General features: G+C 40.6%; 1 protein-coding gene and 1 long non-coding RNA gene across 2 annotated transcripts; both read right to left on the bottom strand.

Annotated features, from left to right (window-relative positions):
- Window positions 1–843: 843 nt before the first annotated feature.
- Window positions 844–3,772, bottom strand: LOC138952163 (uncharacterized). Its single transcript, XM_070323761.1, has 2 exons — window positions 3,285–3,772; window positions 844–2,093 (listed from the first exon to the last, which is right to left on the bottom strand). Exons 1-2 carry the CDS (start codon window positions 3,526–3,528, stop codon window positions 1,435–1,437), a joined length of 903 nt encoding a protein of 300 aa, XP_070179862.1. The 5' UTR covers window positions 3,529–3,772; the 3' UTR covers window positions 844–1,434.
- A 6,401-nt stretch (window positions 3,773–10,173) lies between these two features.
- LOC138952673 (uncharacterized) lies at window positions 10,174–16,574 on the bottom strand. The gene is made up of 3 exons (XR_011451404.1): window positions 16,200–16,574; window positions 13,520–13,605; window positions 10,174–12,954 (listed from the first exon to the last, which is right to left on the bottom strand). It is a non-coding gene; the product is annotated as an uncharacterized lncRNA (long non-coding RNA).
- Window positions 16,575–16,845: the final 271 nt, after the last annotated feature.

Here is a 16,845-nt window from a genome sequence, read left to right as displayed (position 1 = left end):
GTCGGGTAGATAAATGACCTAATGTTGTTTGGCTTAAGCCTTTTCTGTTGGGTATGAAATTTGACTATTATTAGCAACACCTCATGAACAAAAGTCAGACCTATATTTACCTGAGGTGACATAGTTTCTGTGTGTGCGTGCATGTGTGTGTGTGTGAGTGTGTGTGTGTGTGTGTGTGTGGCGGTGTGTGTGTTTTCAGGAGAGGGAAAGGGAAAGAGAAAGATCACAAAATAACTCCATGCATCGTTCAAGAAGTTTAATAAAGCTTGTTGTTGTTTTTCCAGCTCCACATTATAGTTCAAGTTTATGTTCATTTCTTCACAATAACAATTTGTCGTTTTCTATGTGCGGACTTGCACATGTTAAGATGGCAACGAGAAGCCTGATTGTCCTGTGATCATATTTTTCTCAGTTGCCAGATACATACGTCACAGGTACCGCTGTACGCTTTCCTGCCACATGATGTGTCTTTGTACTTTGGACTGTTCTTACCAGGTCGCATTTACTAACTTTCGTAAGATCGGGAATTCGGGGAATTCCGTCATCACAACCTTTTAGAATCAAGCCAGTTTTACAATGATGGTAACTTGAATTGTCGTCTGCCTAAAGTCAATGTTCAATAGAAATAAGGGGCAATCTGCAAAAACGTGACTGATAAGGAGACCGTTATTGCCTGAATAAGATACCACAACCTACCACTAAAGAATCGAAGGTTATCCATTAGCTCAATTTTCCAGCATATTCACGTACACACAAACATCTGTCTGACATCTTTGCCGTATGACGGCTAAACATGATTATTCATGAGTCCCGAGCAAATAAATTTGACTCGAAAAAGACTAGCATACTTTCTTTCTTTATTTGGTGTTTAACGTCGTTTTCAACCACGAAGGTTATATCGCGACGGGAAAAGGGGGGGGGTGGGATAGAGCCACTTGTCAATTGTTTCTTGTTCACAAAAGCACTAAACAAAAATTTGCTCCAGGGGCTTGCAACGTAGCCACGGTACAATGTATTACCTTACTGGGAGAATGCAAGTTTCCATTACAAAGGACTTAACATTTCTTACATACTGCTTGACTAAAATCTTTACAAAATTTGAATTTAACAAGGGTAAAAAGAGAAACAGAATCCGTTAGTCGTCTCTTACGACATGCTGGGGAGCATCGGGTAAATTCTTCCCCCTAACCCGCGGGGCCGGTACTAGCATACTGAAAATGTCTGAAATTTCAATAAAAATTCGTTAACTGTTTATTCAACTTGTGTACAAATAATAGTGGTCGTGATACGAACCGGACGATTGCGCGACAAATCATGCGTTGTGTATTTGTCAGTCACTCAGTTCATTCTATTAATTTGTAAAATCATGATTGGGAATTCACAAAGTAACAATTTCAGGCTCAAGCCGTACCCAAAATATCAGTCTCATGTATGTCAGCCAAAAACTTCGGCGAGAGAGCGGTCACCGTCTCCAGTTTCGTTGATGGGTCGTCGCAGGGGCTGGGCCTCTCTGGCAGCGGCCGCTGCTCTGTCCTGGTCCCTGCGTCGAGCGTCGACATCGCCAGGCTGTTGGTGCAGCTGCGCCGCTGCAACGACCACTCGTCCTAGGTCACCATTCTGTTGATGAGCTTCAGTGACCGTACCATTGAAGCCATTCAGTATCGGATGTCTGTTGGCCATCTGGTCATCACGCCAGTCGTCCATTTGTCCGTAACCGCGGTCATACGCCACGCCATTTTGGCGATGCAGCAGATCCTGGTAGGCTTCATCGTTTCCGAGGGGCCCACGTATGGGACGGTTTCCATTTTCTTGACGCCGCTGTTCAGCCTGGGTCATTTCAAAGCCATCGTCGTTATGGTTACGCTGTTCCGCTTGGCCCCCAGGCAGCACTCTGGCACAGCTGCCTCTCTTGACGTATAAGACCAGGACAACAATGACCACCACTACGATGACTACTAGTGCCGTGATGAGAACAGTAATGAGAGTAGTGTAGTCTGGCTTTGTAGATGGTGTGTCATCACTGAGCGGGTCATCCTCTTGCTTATCTAGCATTTTGTCTATCATCTCTGCGGGTTTTGGCGGTTCAGGGTAGTCTGAAAATGATAGAACATTATTGTTGTGTACTTGTTGGTTTGATAGGACATAAAGGTGGGGTGCGAGGGGCGGGTCGTGTGTGTGCGTGTGTGTGTGTGAACTGGAGAGCTTTAGAACTTAGAGACAGACAGACAGACAGATAGACGGAGACAGAGAAAGAGAGAAAGAGTCTCCAAGTGTTGTTATTTTTTATTTTTAAACCAAGGAGTTAATTTCAATGGGGGGGGGGGGGGGAGACAAAATGTTCAGTAAAATAAAAAGAGCAAACAATTATTCGCTTTTATTCACACTATCATTCTAATTAGTTCGTATTGACCACAAATGTTAAACTTAAACCCACGGCGTTCATGTACACACTGTTACTTTTACTAACACCAAAGAGCTTGTACGGAGAGAGAGAGAGAGAGAGAGAGAGAGAGAGAGAGAGAGAGAGAGAGAGAGAGAGAGAGAGAGAGAGAGAGAGAGAGAGAGAGAGAGAGAGAGAAAAAGTCACGTACTAACGTTATCGTAATCATTTTTTTTGTTTGTTTATTTGTTGCTTAACGTCCAGCCGACTACGCAGAGCCATATCAGGACGAGGAAGGGGGGGGGGGGGATGAAGGGGGCCACTTGTCAAGCGATTCCTGTTTACAAATGCACTAACCCATTACTTGTGTCCCAGCAGGCTTTAGTAAAACTAAATTAATACCTACTGGAAGATTACCAGTTTCCAGTATGTTAAAATAGGCTTAACCTATCTACTGCTGGACTTACATCAGAACACTAACAGATTAAACTATACATGAATCGCGAGACAAGCGGCAAGAGAAGAGATTTTTGGAAAAAATACAGGTGAATGAGCAAGAAGGCAGAAAAAAGAAAAGAATTCATGAAGAAAAAGAGAGCATGACAGGAAAGAGGAACCAAAAATCTACCTAACAGCAAACTAGAAAGCTCCTGCGGTTCCAAAAACAGGAGGGGCCTTTAATTTCATAACCGCAGTGCCCCACTGCGGGATATCGTAATCATATTACTAACGCTAGTAAAACAAATTAAAAAAAATAAAAATGTAATTACAAAACTGTGGAAATTTGTGGCAGTCGTGACCACCCGCTTATGGTAATCAAATGTTCTTAAGAAGAAGAAAACACCTTAGTTTAAAGCGTCTATGTCTGACTCGGATAAAAAAAAATTAAAAAAAGCTTATTCACCTGGGCAGTTGTTTTTGCAGTCTTCCTCTGTGCGCCTGATTTTTGCGTGTTCACAGATATCTGCACAACACTCACGACGGTGGGTAAATTTGTCCAAATAGGTCTTCCCATGTAAGCACTTTCTTGGAGCGCAATTTCCCAACCCGCACATAATGCTCACAATGAGAAAGATCGAGACGGCCCAAAATTTGTTGTTCTGAGCTTCTCTGCGGTTTGCCATGCTTCTTTGTTTTGTACGCTGCATTTTTCCAGCAAGTGAGGAAGAGAATAGAAATTCAAAGTTCGTTCAGATTTTGTTTTGCTTAGTTTTTTAATCGCTCTTCGTGTGTTTTCTTTTGTCTTTTCTTGTCTTTCTTTCTTTTTTCTTCCTAGTCTAAAGAATTTTCAGCGAAGAACATAATTATATAAAAACAAAAAATCACAGTTTCAGCTATCTCTCGCTGATGCGTCGTACCCGTCCCAAAGCAAAAGTGTGAATGAAATTCCACACCCTTTTAACCCGGCCTTCGCGTAAACTGTTACTCTTTGGATGGATGCCAAAGCTAGGGGCGCACCCAAAAAGGAATATCTCTACCCGGATATCTACCCGGCTTAACCGAAACTGATATAGGCTGATGCTACCGATTATTTTGTTTTGGTTGATTTTGTTTTTGATTTACTTTATGAATAGCAATTGAAAAGTTCAATCATTGAGGAAAAGAAACATTCATTTGTACGTCGACCTAGTAAGGTCAGGTCAGATTAGGTCAGGTAAGGTAAGGTGTGTGCACTGAATGTGTGTGACGGTCACTAGTGTGTGTGTGTGTGTGACAGTGTGTCAGTGCGCGCGCGCGCGTGTGTGTGTGAGGAGGGGGTGTAAAGTGGACGGACAGACAAGAATTAACAATTATTATCAATTTCAATTTGCTCTGGACACCCCCCCTCCCCCCTCCCTCTACTGACTTCGCGAAGCGGAGCCCATTGCGGAGGCGCCTATTACATGTATAAGGAGACAAGGGTGGTCGTATTCGACCCCATCACGGAGACATTTTGTGCCAGTATGCAGCTAATTGGGCTCGCCCTCGTTGCACGCCGTCATTTAGTCATCTGACCAAATGTATTTTGTACAATGCATGTCTCAATATCTTCCCAGGGAAAAACCGGATGACCTTTTTCATGAATGCCAACACGTTGATTTCAGTATGAAAGCGCTTTGCTGACAACATGCAAATAACGTAATATTACAGGGGCTCAGGCCTAAAACTTATTTTGAACCAGCTCAAACAGGGATGTGTCGTTTTATAAGGTCACAGTGGCGCGGGAAAAAAACGGGTCACGCAGAATAAAGGCACATACAAAATGTGCCGGGGCCAGGTTGTAAGAAGCCAGCTTACGGTGCGATTCACAAACTAGTTTGGGGTGTATCTCGAGTTTACTCTGAGTAAATATGTGTGTTGGTGACAATGCCTACAAATGCCAGTAAAATTGAACCTGTGATAATATATCAGTGCGTATGTGTTCACAATGCTGGCGTGGTCCAGGGACCTATATTTAGGTCTATGCGTGGTCGGACGACAGCTGGCTTAGGTCTTTAAAGTATAGAAATACCCCTGATGTAATCTTAACTAATTCCCGATCTGATTCATGCTGGCCTCAGTTGTGTTAGTTAATTTTTCATGATTTAGCTTCAAGTAGGTCTTATGGTAAGGTGTGTGTCAGTCATCTTCAAGTAGGTCTAGTATGGTGTGCGTGTGTGAGACTGCAGGCGAAGTCTTGGACCTGTGTATGTGACATGTGTGTATGGAAGGGCTACAGTGTTGTGAAGAGTCCGGTTTTTTAAAGGGACATCCCCCCCCCTCCTCAGATCTTATTAAGAAATTGATTTGTCAAAATAAAAATCCAGCTCCACATAGGAGGCAGTCGGGATGTTGACTTGGTATGTGCCTAGGTGGAGGATTTGTTTTTTAGCCTGAAAAAGCCTGGGCACATCCGAGATAGCAAGCAGAACTGTTTTCACAGGAAGGGCTGTTTCTTTCTTTATTTGGTGTTTAACGTCGTTTTCAACCACGAAGGTTATATCGCGACGGGGAAAGGGGGGGAGATGGGATAGAGCCACTTGTTCATTGTTTCTTGTTCACAAAAGCACTAATCAAAAATTCTTTCTTTCTTTATTTGGTGTTTAACGTCGTTTTCAACCACGAAGGTTATATCGCGACGGGGAAAGGGGGGAGATGGGATAGAGCCACTTGTTAATTGTTTCTTGTTCACAAAAGCACTAATCAAAAATTTGCTCAGTCCAGGGGCTTGCAACGTAGTACAATATATTACCTTACTGGGAGAATGCAAGTTTCTTTCTTTATTTGGTGTTTAACGTCGTTTTCAACCACGAAGGTTATATCGCGACGGGGAAAAGGGGGAGATGGGATAGAGCCACTTGTCAATTGTTTCTTGTTCACAAAAGCACTAATCAAAAATTTGCTCCAGGGGCTTGCAACGTAGTACAATGTATTACCTTACTGGGAGAATGCAAGTTTCCAGTACAAAGGACTTAACATTTCTTACATACTGCTTGACTAAAGTCTTTACAAAAATTGACTATATTCTATACAAGAAACACTTAACAAGGGTAAAAGGAGAAACAGAATCCGTTAGTCGCCTCTTACGACATGCTGGGGAGCATTGGGTAAATTCTTCCCCTAACCCGCAGGGGGGGGAGGAAGGGCTGTACGTGGCTCTAAATGCACACTGAAAAGAATGCACCGTTGAATCTTAGACAAGCCGCCACAATGAAGAACATCGTGCTTGCAAACAGACTAAGCCACACTTTTATCTGGACAATGAATTTAAAGCCGACAAAAGAAGCGGTAATTAGCACATACTCTTTAACCTTCACCTTACTTCCTGGGTCGGACCCAGAGCATCACAAAAGTGTCTGTATCTCTAAAACTATTGGGAGTTCTTGATTGAGACTTCATGTAATCCTCAAACGCCATAGAACATTCCTAACGACCAATTTTTAAAGGATTATCTTTGTAAACAAACAAATAAACAATGACGTCATTTGAACTACACAGTCCAGATGTTGTGGGTCATGGACGACTCATATGGAATTAAAGAAGGCATTTTACAGTGTTTATTCCTATTCGGATGGCGTGGGTCAGATACGGCCATACTCTACAACAAGAAGAGCAAACGCTCGATCGAGTCACTTTCGCAGTTCTGAATATTATATGAGGCATCAGATGGACAGGAAGAAATTGCTATTCACAACACAATGAGTCACGTTCACATAAAATTTGAGCCCGGTCACTTTTATAGTTTCCGAGAAAAGCCCAACGTTAAGTTGTGTGTTGCCGAACAGAAAAGGCTAGTTATCTCCCTTGTTTTTCTGATAACGTTCGTAAAAGGCTACAGATGTAAATACTTTGATGTAAAGAATAATCCTACAAAGTTTCAATCACATCCGATGAACTTTGTCAAAGATATAAAATGTCTAATTTTTCCTTTGACGCTGACCTGTGACCTTGAAAAAGGTCAAAGGTCAACGAAACCATCGTTAAAGTGTAGAGGTCATTGGAGGTCACGACTAAACAAAATATGAGCCCGATCGCTTTGATAGTTTCCGAGAAAAGTCCAACGTTAAGGTGGTGTCTACGGCCGGCCGGCCGGACAGACTAACACTGACCGATTACATAGTCACTTTTTCTCAAGTGACTCAAAAAGGCGGTAAGGAGTTTATCCCTATTCGGATGGCCTGGGTAGTGTACGACCCATACTTTTTGTTTGTTTGTTTGTTTATTTGTTGCTTAACGTCCAGCCGACTACGCAGAGCCATATCAGGACGAGGAAGGGGGGGATGAAGGGGGCCACTTGTCAAGCGATTCCTGTTTACAAAACCCATACTTTTTACGTTGAATCCTTCTTTAGAAAGTATGGGTCGTACACGACCCACATCATCGGGACTGTGTAGTCCAGGAGCCCAAAGCATGGCCCCTTCATAGGAGCCTAATTTGATGACGTCACGGCAATAAAGTCGGTGGACTCCATAAAGTCTCTTATTTCTAATGCATAGACCGCGCATAGAGCCTTATGTCGGCCATAAAGTTATAGCAGGCCCCTCCTTCCAATAAGAGTTATGGAACCCGCTATTGGAGCGTTTAAAATGGCGGCTGCTTTCATGCCGATTCAGGATGAGAAGAAATTTGAGAAGCAACCGGATCTTTCTTGACCGCCTACATCCACTGAATCGTTACGACGACGTGGAACTGTACAGAAAATTCCACTTTCGTCGGCAGGACATTCTTGCAATCACGGATGAACTATAAGAGCAATTCGAACTGCCGAATCGAAAGGGTGCATTGTCGCCGGTTCTGCGGGTTATCTTGACTTTGGGCCAGTTTTTACGCGTGCGGATCTTTTCAAGATGTGTGTGGCGAACTGATCGCGGTACATAATAATAATGATAATAATAATAATAATACGGGAATTTATAAAATCAAACACAGCATGCAGAACCAGCAAGAGAGCGACTTATACCTTTATGGCGAGGGTACCGGAATGGATATAGTTTCCAAACCACGAAAGCCAAGTTTTATCAGGAGACGGGCTTTCCAAACTGTCTGAGGCAAATGGTGTAAAACTGACCCGCCGCGAAGCATCACAAAGCTTGACGCATGCGCAGAGACACAGGATGACGGGGAATCCCTTACACTATCTACGTGTTAAAAATAGAGCCGCTCTTAGCTACTGCAGGGACTATTTGACCTTATGCATGCGGACCGCTGAGTTCTATAGTGCGTTTCATAGCTATGCGCTCCACAGCGCTATAAAATCCTAAATGTATGGAGGGGCTATGCATTGGGCTCCAAAGCATGATCCGGTGATGGTTAATTCCATTTCTCTCATCTGTTCAGAAGTGTTGTCTTTCTACAGACAGGTAAAGTTCACAAACAAGAAAAGACAAATACAAAATAAAGCAAAGGTTTTTCTTTAATCTTATCAACACATACTCATTTAAACCAAGAAGATCTAGAAATTTTAATTGCGTTATTGTGCAACCTTCAAACCAAAAAATTACTCTTAGGTCACAACATTTTATAAACTGTTTGTATTGAGGCAAAAAAACAAGCATAAATGAAAAGTCAAACCGTCTTGCTGTCAAATACATAGATTGATAGTTTAAACAAACAAAAAAAGCAATGCGTCTCATTTGAGAAACAAAATCAGATCAAGTACTTATAAAATATAAATAATGTAAGAAATTCAATTTAAAACAGATTCTTTCTTTCTTTATTTGGTGTTTAACGTCGTTTTCAACCATTCAAGGTTATATCGCGACGGGGGAAGGGGGGAGATGGGATAGGGGAAAGGGGGGAGATGGGATAGAGCCACTTGTCAATTGTTTCTTGTTCACAAAAGCACTAATCAAAAATTTGCTCCAGGGGCTTGCAACGTAGTACAATATATTACCTTACTGGGAGAATGCAAATTTCCAGTACAAAGGACTTAACATTTCTTACATACTGCTGGACTACAATCTTTACAAAAATTGACTATATTCTATACAAGAAACACTTTACAAGGGTAAAAGGAGAATCCGTTAGTCGCCTCTTACGACATGCTGGGGAGCATCGGGTAAATTCTTCCCCCTAACACGCGGGGGGAACATGGTGACTAACTGCGACACAGTCATCAACATTTACATATAATATACATGTACCAATAGTTTAAACTGCGCAATGAAGGGAGAGAAAAAAACTATGCATAGGTAAAGCCAAACACTACATAACCCATTGTAGTTTCTTTGGTAAAGCTTTGGCAAACTTGAGCATTAATCAGAATATTAGCTTTGACCCTTAAAATAAGCACCAATTTGAGATATGGCAAGGGAAATGCGAACTTTACATAGCCGCACATGAGCTGTAAAAACTCAACAACAAACACAGAGCATTACTGGAATCCTTACCAATGCAGTGGTACAGTGGAACCACACTTTTAAGACGCATGTAACAGTCATACAGATATTTGAGCAATTGTTAAAAAAAAGAAAAAAAAGAGATCTTTTAAGGAACGTTTATTGTAGTAGGAGAGGAAGAGTTACACTCACGTACTTAGCTGTAAAATAAAATATACCCAAGAATATTTGTGTGCACATAATGGATGCAATGGTGAGAGCTATAAAGAATGTTGAGGAATAGTTTAACAAACTTAAGGAACAGTCATAATAATAATAGCAATAACAGTTATAAACACACAAATTACCTGTAACGAACAAAAATATATTAAAGAATATTACTGAACCCATCACAGAGCCAATGGTAACAATCATAAAATCATTCCAGGAATTGTTTAAAAACAAAATACAAACAAGATCTTTACGGCAACTGCATAATACTACTTTACAAGGAAAGACATATTTCTTGACAGACACTTTATCTGCAAACAAAATTTACCACAGAGTATTACTGTACACAGAACAGATGCAATGGTAACAGTTTTAAAGAGATTAGAGGAATTGTAAAAAAAACTAAAACTAACCAGATATTTAAGGAACAGACACAGTAACATCAAAGACAGTTTTTATAAGCACCATAATACTGGCAATATTCGCTATTCTTTTGCAAATAAACAAGAATACAGCAGTTTTGATCTTTGCACCCAACAATCACTGGCATTTTTAGATACACATACAAACAATCAAAAAAAATATGTACACTCGAGGTTGTTTGCTGGCTCATTTGAAAAAAAGATAAAAACAACCTTAAAAACAGATCGACTTATGCATTTAATTACATGATCACAAACAAATTTAATGATAACAGTATTTGGCACAAAACAACGGTAAGATTTGGCAGAAACGCACCTGTTTACATGAAAAACATCACTCCATTCATACTTTAAATTTTCAAACTGAAATTTCTCCTGTTTTATTCTCACTTGTTACAAGTTTTGATTGTTTCTTTTTACAAACATGAAAGAAGACAATAGCAAAGTACTGCCACAGTGTGTTGTCACTTGGTCTCATGCTTCTAAACACATGACATTTATAATCAACATGAAAACAGGACTAATTGTTGCTATACATTAGCATATGAAGTTACATGTTTTTAATGTCTTACGTTAAGAACTGGCAGCAACTCGCTGAACAATCACAACAAGAAATATATCATTTTTATATCATCTGGAGACATGACTGTAAACTAAATCACAGATAAGATACCGGCACTTGTGCTGTAAAACGCTCCGTAACACAAAACTGCACAACCATCTTTTCATTACAACAATGACATAAAAAAAAATCATTCTGTAATGGAGTGTGTAAAAAATACATACAGGGTGGGCCATAAAAAGTGTCCACATTTAATTTGTTAATATTTTTCCTGTAAAGTGATATTTTCTTTTCTGTTTCAGATAGAATTTGAGACAAGCATCTTAGAATTCTTTTAAAGCCTGAATGGATCGCATTCCAGTACAGGAAAGGACCAAAATCGTTGAACTTTACTTTGCTACCAATTCTGTGGTTCTCGCCCAGCGCGCTTTTCGGAGAGAGTTCCCTGGCACACACTGTCCATGTGCGAGAACTGTGAAGCGCCTCGTGGATAAATTCAGGAACACTGGTAGTCTCGCAGATAACAATAAAGGACATAGTGGTCGACCATCTTCTGCTAGAAGTCCAGCTAACATTGAAGCAGTAAGGGACCGTTTGCAGGAATCCCCACGAAAATCAACAAGGCAGCTGTCACAGGAAGTCGGTATCTCGAGGACATCTGTACGAAGGATCATACACAAAGACTTAGGATTGTTTCCGTACAAGATACAAATTCTCCAACAACAAACTGATGCAAACAAAAGAGAAAGGTTAGAATTCAGTCAACGCATTTTTGAAAGAATTGAAAACAACCCAGGAGTTCTCGACCTCATTTTCTTCAGCGATGAAGCCCATTTTCATTTGAGTGGACATGTCAACAAACAAAACATGAGATTTTGGGCACCTAATCAGCCCCATGAACACATCCAGCAACCACTGCGAGACTACCAGTGTTCCTGAATTTATCCACGAGGCACTTCACAGTTCTCGCACATGGACAGTGTGTGCCAGGGAACTCTCTCCAAAAAGCGCGCTGGGCGAGAACCACAGAATTGGTAGCAAAGTAAAGTTCAACGATTTTGGTCCTTTCCTGTACTGGAATGCGATCCATTCAGGCTTTAAAAGAATTCTAAGATGCTTGTCTCAAATTCTATCTGAAACAGAAAAGAAAATATCACTTTACAGGAAAAATATTAACAAATTAAATGTGGACACTTTTTATGGCCCACCCTGTATGTATGGGCACAGTCTCTGCATCAACCAGATATGAGGTAGTTAGTCACTGCTCACATCGTGAGAGCAAATTTCTCTGGAATGGATCAAGTATGACTGTGTTAGGGACCAGAGACCCCGACAACACATTAACATCTTAAAATATATCCATCATTTTTCTTACGTTTTAGTTGGCAGTGTTAAATTTGAAAGTTTCAGCTTTGGAATGACAATACATAAAAATACTGATTGCAAATAATGACACACACACATGAACAAAAATAGTAACTTTCCACTGGCACTCCTAAAAAATAAGTAATACTGAAGAAGCTAGTACAACAATCACAACAAAGGCACGACTTGGTGGCAACAGTTAATTATTTCCATAATACTGAAGAAGAAAGGCAGACATATACCGTCTGCTGGTACACCTGGCTAACTTGCAATGAAAGACAATAATCACAACAAACAAACAATTATGTGGCAACAGTTCTTGTCATTTCTGAGTCTGACACAGACATTTTTACTTCTCACCTTGATTCAGGTCACAACTCTCAACAATTATCAGTCATCTTCTTCTTCTTTGTTCATGGGCTTAGACTCCCACGTTCACTCATGTTTTTAGCACGAGTGGATTTTTACGTGTATGACCGTTTTTACCCCGCCATTCAGGCAGCATACGCCGATTTCGGGGGAAGCATGCTGGGTATTTTCGTGTTTCTATAACCCACCGAACTCTGACATGGATTACAGGATCTTTTCCGTGCGCACTTGGTCTTGTGCTTGCGTGTACACACGAAGGGGGTTAAGTCACTAGCAGGTCTGCACATAGGTTGACCTGGGAGATCGGAAAAATCTCCACTCTTAACCCACCAGGCGGCAGCGACCGGGATTCGAACTCACGACCTCCCGATTAGGAGGCCGACGTCTTACCACCACGCCACTGCGCCCGTCATCAGTCAGGTGTAAAGAACCAATCAACCGGTCACAGCAACTGGTCAAACAATACCATGGTAACGTAGCATGTGCTTGAAACACGTCAGAAATACTGTCAAATGCTATGAACACCGGTAGGATTGACTGTTTGATTTCGCATCGAGTATTTTCACACAAAGAGTAGAAGATATGTTAAAAATATCTGGTTAACACACGAACACTGAATAACTGTGCTGGTGATCCCTGCATGACATATGTCCAAACAACCTTCCGCCCGACAGGCTACTGGAGAAACAGCAAAACAAAACGCAGAATCCACACCAAAAGATACCCCTACAGAGACAATCATCATTCAGCATTACTGATAGTTCCTGCCACAGCGTTTTGGAACTCGGCCTCTCTTCTGCAGGGCAAGCAGTCTCCCTTCGAGTCCATCCTGGTGCATCGCTTGCAAGTCTGAAACAAAAAGATCATTCGTTAAAAAAGGCTGCAGGTATCAAAACTCTTTGACTACTTTCATGAAGTGATTCAGCTCATGTAAAAACCATTCTGTGCATGAGATTAAAAAGCACAGATAAAGAAGTTTAAAAAGTTCACAATGTTACACATGAAAAACAAAACAAAAACAAATTAATTTAAAACAAATTAATGATTTTGTTTCCTTTAGTGCAAACAAACAATTTGAATAAAATTGTACAGGTTTACACAATTTTGAAAGATAATGTGAACAGAGTGGCGAGTTTTCTTGAGTATGTCAAGACATCCTTTTGCTCTGCTTATATATCAATTTATTTTTCACAGAGCAGTTGATAAATAAGTTGCGTGTATTGCATGGAAAATTGAAGAAAAAAAAGACAACAAAGCTGACAATAAACAATCTCGAGTCTTATGTTTATGCCCTACACAGACATGACAGAAAAGTAGTACATATTTTGTGTGACAACGACCCTTCTTCTTCCCGTTCCCTCCATTCTTCAATCCAATTCCACAGAAATCCTGTAATACACTTCCCCCAACTTACTTTGCAGTGTCCAAGGGAAGCTGTAACACATTTCTTGCATTTCTCACAGTGTTTGTGAGTTCTGGAGTCTTTAACCATCACTTTTCCTGACAACAAAAATACATCCACTTTACTATGATTCCTGTATTAGTACAGTGGATTTTAAAGCAGCCAAAACATTGACTCATATTATACATTTCAAACTCCTCATAATGTTGAAACTGCCTGAGAAATTTACCAAATAAAAAAGAAGAGCAAACGCTCGATCGAGTCACTTTCGCAGTTCTGAATATTATATGAGGCATCAGATGGACAGGAAGAAATTGCTATTCACAACACAATGAGTCACGTTCACATAAAATTTGAGCCCGGTCACTTTTATAGTTTCCGAGAAAAGCCCAACGTTAAGTTGTGTGTTGCCGAACAGAAAAGGCTAGTTATCTCCCTTGTTTTTCTGATAACGTTCGTAAAAGGCTACAGATGTAAATACTTTGATGTAAAGAATAATCCTACAAAGTTTCAATCACATCCGATGAACTTTGTCAAAGATATAAAATGTCTAATTTTTCCTTTGACGCTGACCTGTGACCTTGAAAAAGGTCAAAGGTCAACGAAACCATCGTTAAAGTGTAGAGGTCATTGGAGGTCACGACTAAACAAAATATGAGCCCGATCGCTTTGATAGTTTCCGAGAAAAGATATAAAATGTCTAATTTTTCCTTTGACGCTGACCTGTGACCTTGAAAAAGGTCAAAGGTCAACGAAACCATCGTTAAAGTGTAGAGGTCATTGGAGGTCACGACTAAACAAAATATGAGCCCGATCGCTTTGATAGTTTCCGAGAAAAGTCCAACGTTAAGGTGGTGTCTACGGACGGCCGGCCGGCCGGACAGACTAACACTGACCGATTACATAGAGTCACTTTTTCTCAAGTGACTCAAAAAGAAATCGGCTAGCGCACATCTGCGCACATGCGCACACACAAGCACACGTATTTCTACTCTCACATGCACACCCACGCACACACACACACACACAAACAAGCACAGTCTTTCTCAGTCAGAACACACAGTTCAAAATACTAAACTGAAGCTAAACTGTCAGTGCCAGTTCTCTCATTTCAGAGCTAAACAAGCTACACACAGACCTGTGCACACTCAAAAGGCTCATCAGTAGTAAACAAACCAAATTTCAGTAGTTTTTATATTTAGTCAAGTTTTGACTAAATATTTTAACATCGAGGGGGAATCGAAACGAGGGTCGTGGTGTATGTGCGTCTGTCTGTGTGTGTGTGTGTGTGTGTAGAGCGATTCAGACTAAACTACTGGACCGATCTTTATGAAATTTGACATGAGAGTTCCTGGGTATGAAATCCCCGAACGTTTTTTTTCATTTTTTTGATAAATGTCTTTGATGACGTCATATCCGGCTTTTCGTGAAAGTTGAGGCGGCACTGTCACGCCCTCATTTTTCAACCAAATTGGTTGAAATTTTGGTCAAGTACTCTTCGACGAAGCCCGGGGTTCGGTATTGCATTTCAGCTTGGTGGCTTAAAAATTAATTAATGACTTTGGTCATTAAAAATCGGAAAATTGTAAAAAAAAATAAAAATTTATAAAACGATCCAAATTTACGTTTATCTTATTCTCCATCATTTGCTGATTCCAAAAACATATAAATATGTTATATTCGGATTAAAAACAAGCTCTGAAAATTAAATATATAAAAATTATTATCAAAATTTTTTTTTCGAAATCAATTTAAAAACACTTTCATCTTATTCCTTGTCGGTTCCTGATTCCAAAAATATATAGATATGATATGTTTGGATTAAAAACACGCTCAGAAAGTTAAAACGAAGAAAGGTACAGAAAAGCGTGCTATCCTTCTTAGCGCAACGAATACCCCGCTCTTCTTGTCAATTCCACGTGCACTGCCTTTGCCACGGGCGGTGGAGTGACGATGCTACGAGTATACGGTCTTGCTGCGTTGCGTTGCGTTCAGTTTCATTCTGTGAGTTCGACAGCTACTTGACTAAATATTGTATTTTCGCCTTACGCGACTTGTTAAAATGTTTCAGTACTAAGCTGTAAGGACAGTTCAAGACATAATTCTGCTCACAAAACACACAAACTGAAACACTATGACGCAGTAGAATGGGAATGACTATTTATTAACAAGCCAAGGTGAAACATCAACAATGTTGTCTTCTTTGGTGACAGAGCTGGTGATTCCTCTTCACTATCTGAATCTCGCACTCTTTTTTTCTTTTCCATGTTTCACTTCAATCACAAGTTGCCACGCAGACACTGGACGAACTAAGTCTAAGAACAAAGACTCAATGCTGAGAACTTGCGTGCTTCCGGTAAATCGGAAAACGTCTTTTCAGAGCAACGGCCACCTAATTGGTCAAAACATCTTGAAACAGAAAAAAAAGTACATTTTTTTGTGTGAGTAAAACATCGGAATTTCGGAATTTTAAGTAAAATTCCGTAGCACTGTATTCTGCATATAAAAATCGGAGAAATTACGGAGAAACTGTAGATGTGCACAGGTCTGTACACATCAAATTTCAGTTCAATCAGCAATAGAGTGTAGACAGCGGGAAAAACAAACAGACAAACAAACAAATAGACAGAGTGAAACCACAGACACCAAAACTCAACATTACAAAAATCACAGAAAGACACTTTATACACACCAAGACACCATGAAAGACGGAGAGAAGCAGAACACTTGGGGCATTGCTGAGGACCAGGTATGCAGTGCAGAAATGTGGTGTCTGCGCCACAGCACTCCAACTGTGCTGCTTTGTCCACAAATCCCCTGACGTCCCACACCTTTTTAAGCAAAGAATCATTCAGTAAATGAATGTAAATACAAGTACTATATGAATAGTGTTCTTTTGCACCAAAAAAAAAAAAAAAATTAAATTTAAAAAAAAATGTTGGTTTCACGAGAACATTTCATAGTTGAATTTCTGTTGGTTTCACGAGAACATTTCATTGATGAATTTCTGTATAATTCCCCAATACTGAACTGATACGTCTCCCTGACAGAAAGGCAATAGACTGTCCCCCCCCCCCCCCCCCCCCATACACTGTAACACACACACTCTCTCTTTCAACCAATCCGCTTTTGACCATAAGGCAGCACACACACACACACACACACACACACACACACACACACACACACACACACACACACACACACACACACACACACACACACACACACACACACACACACACACACTCTATCTCAAATAATTCGCCTTTGCCAGGGTGTCCATGAGACAGCGATCTGAGCGTGCTGCAGCCAAGGAAACCCCCGACGTCTGCAGC

Source organism: Littorina saxatilis, linkage group LG17 (assembly GCF_037325665.1).
Source record: "Littorina saxatilis isolate snail1 linkage group LG17, US_GU_Lsax_2.0, whole genome shotgun sequence".
NCBI classification, from domain to species: Eukaryota; Metazoa; Mollusca; class Gastropoda; order Littorinimorpha; family Littorinidae; genus Littorina; species Littorina saxatilis.
This window is presented reverse-complemented; position numbering and strand designations above follow the sequence as displayed.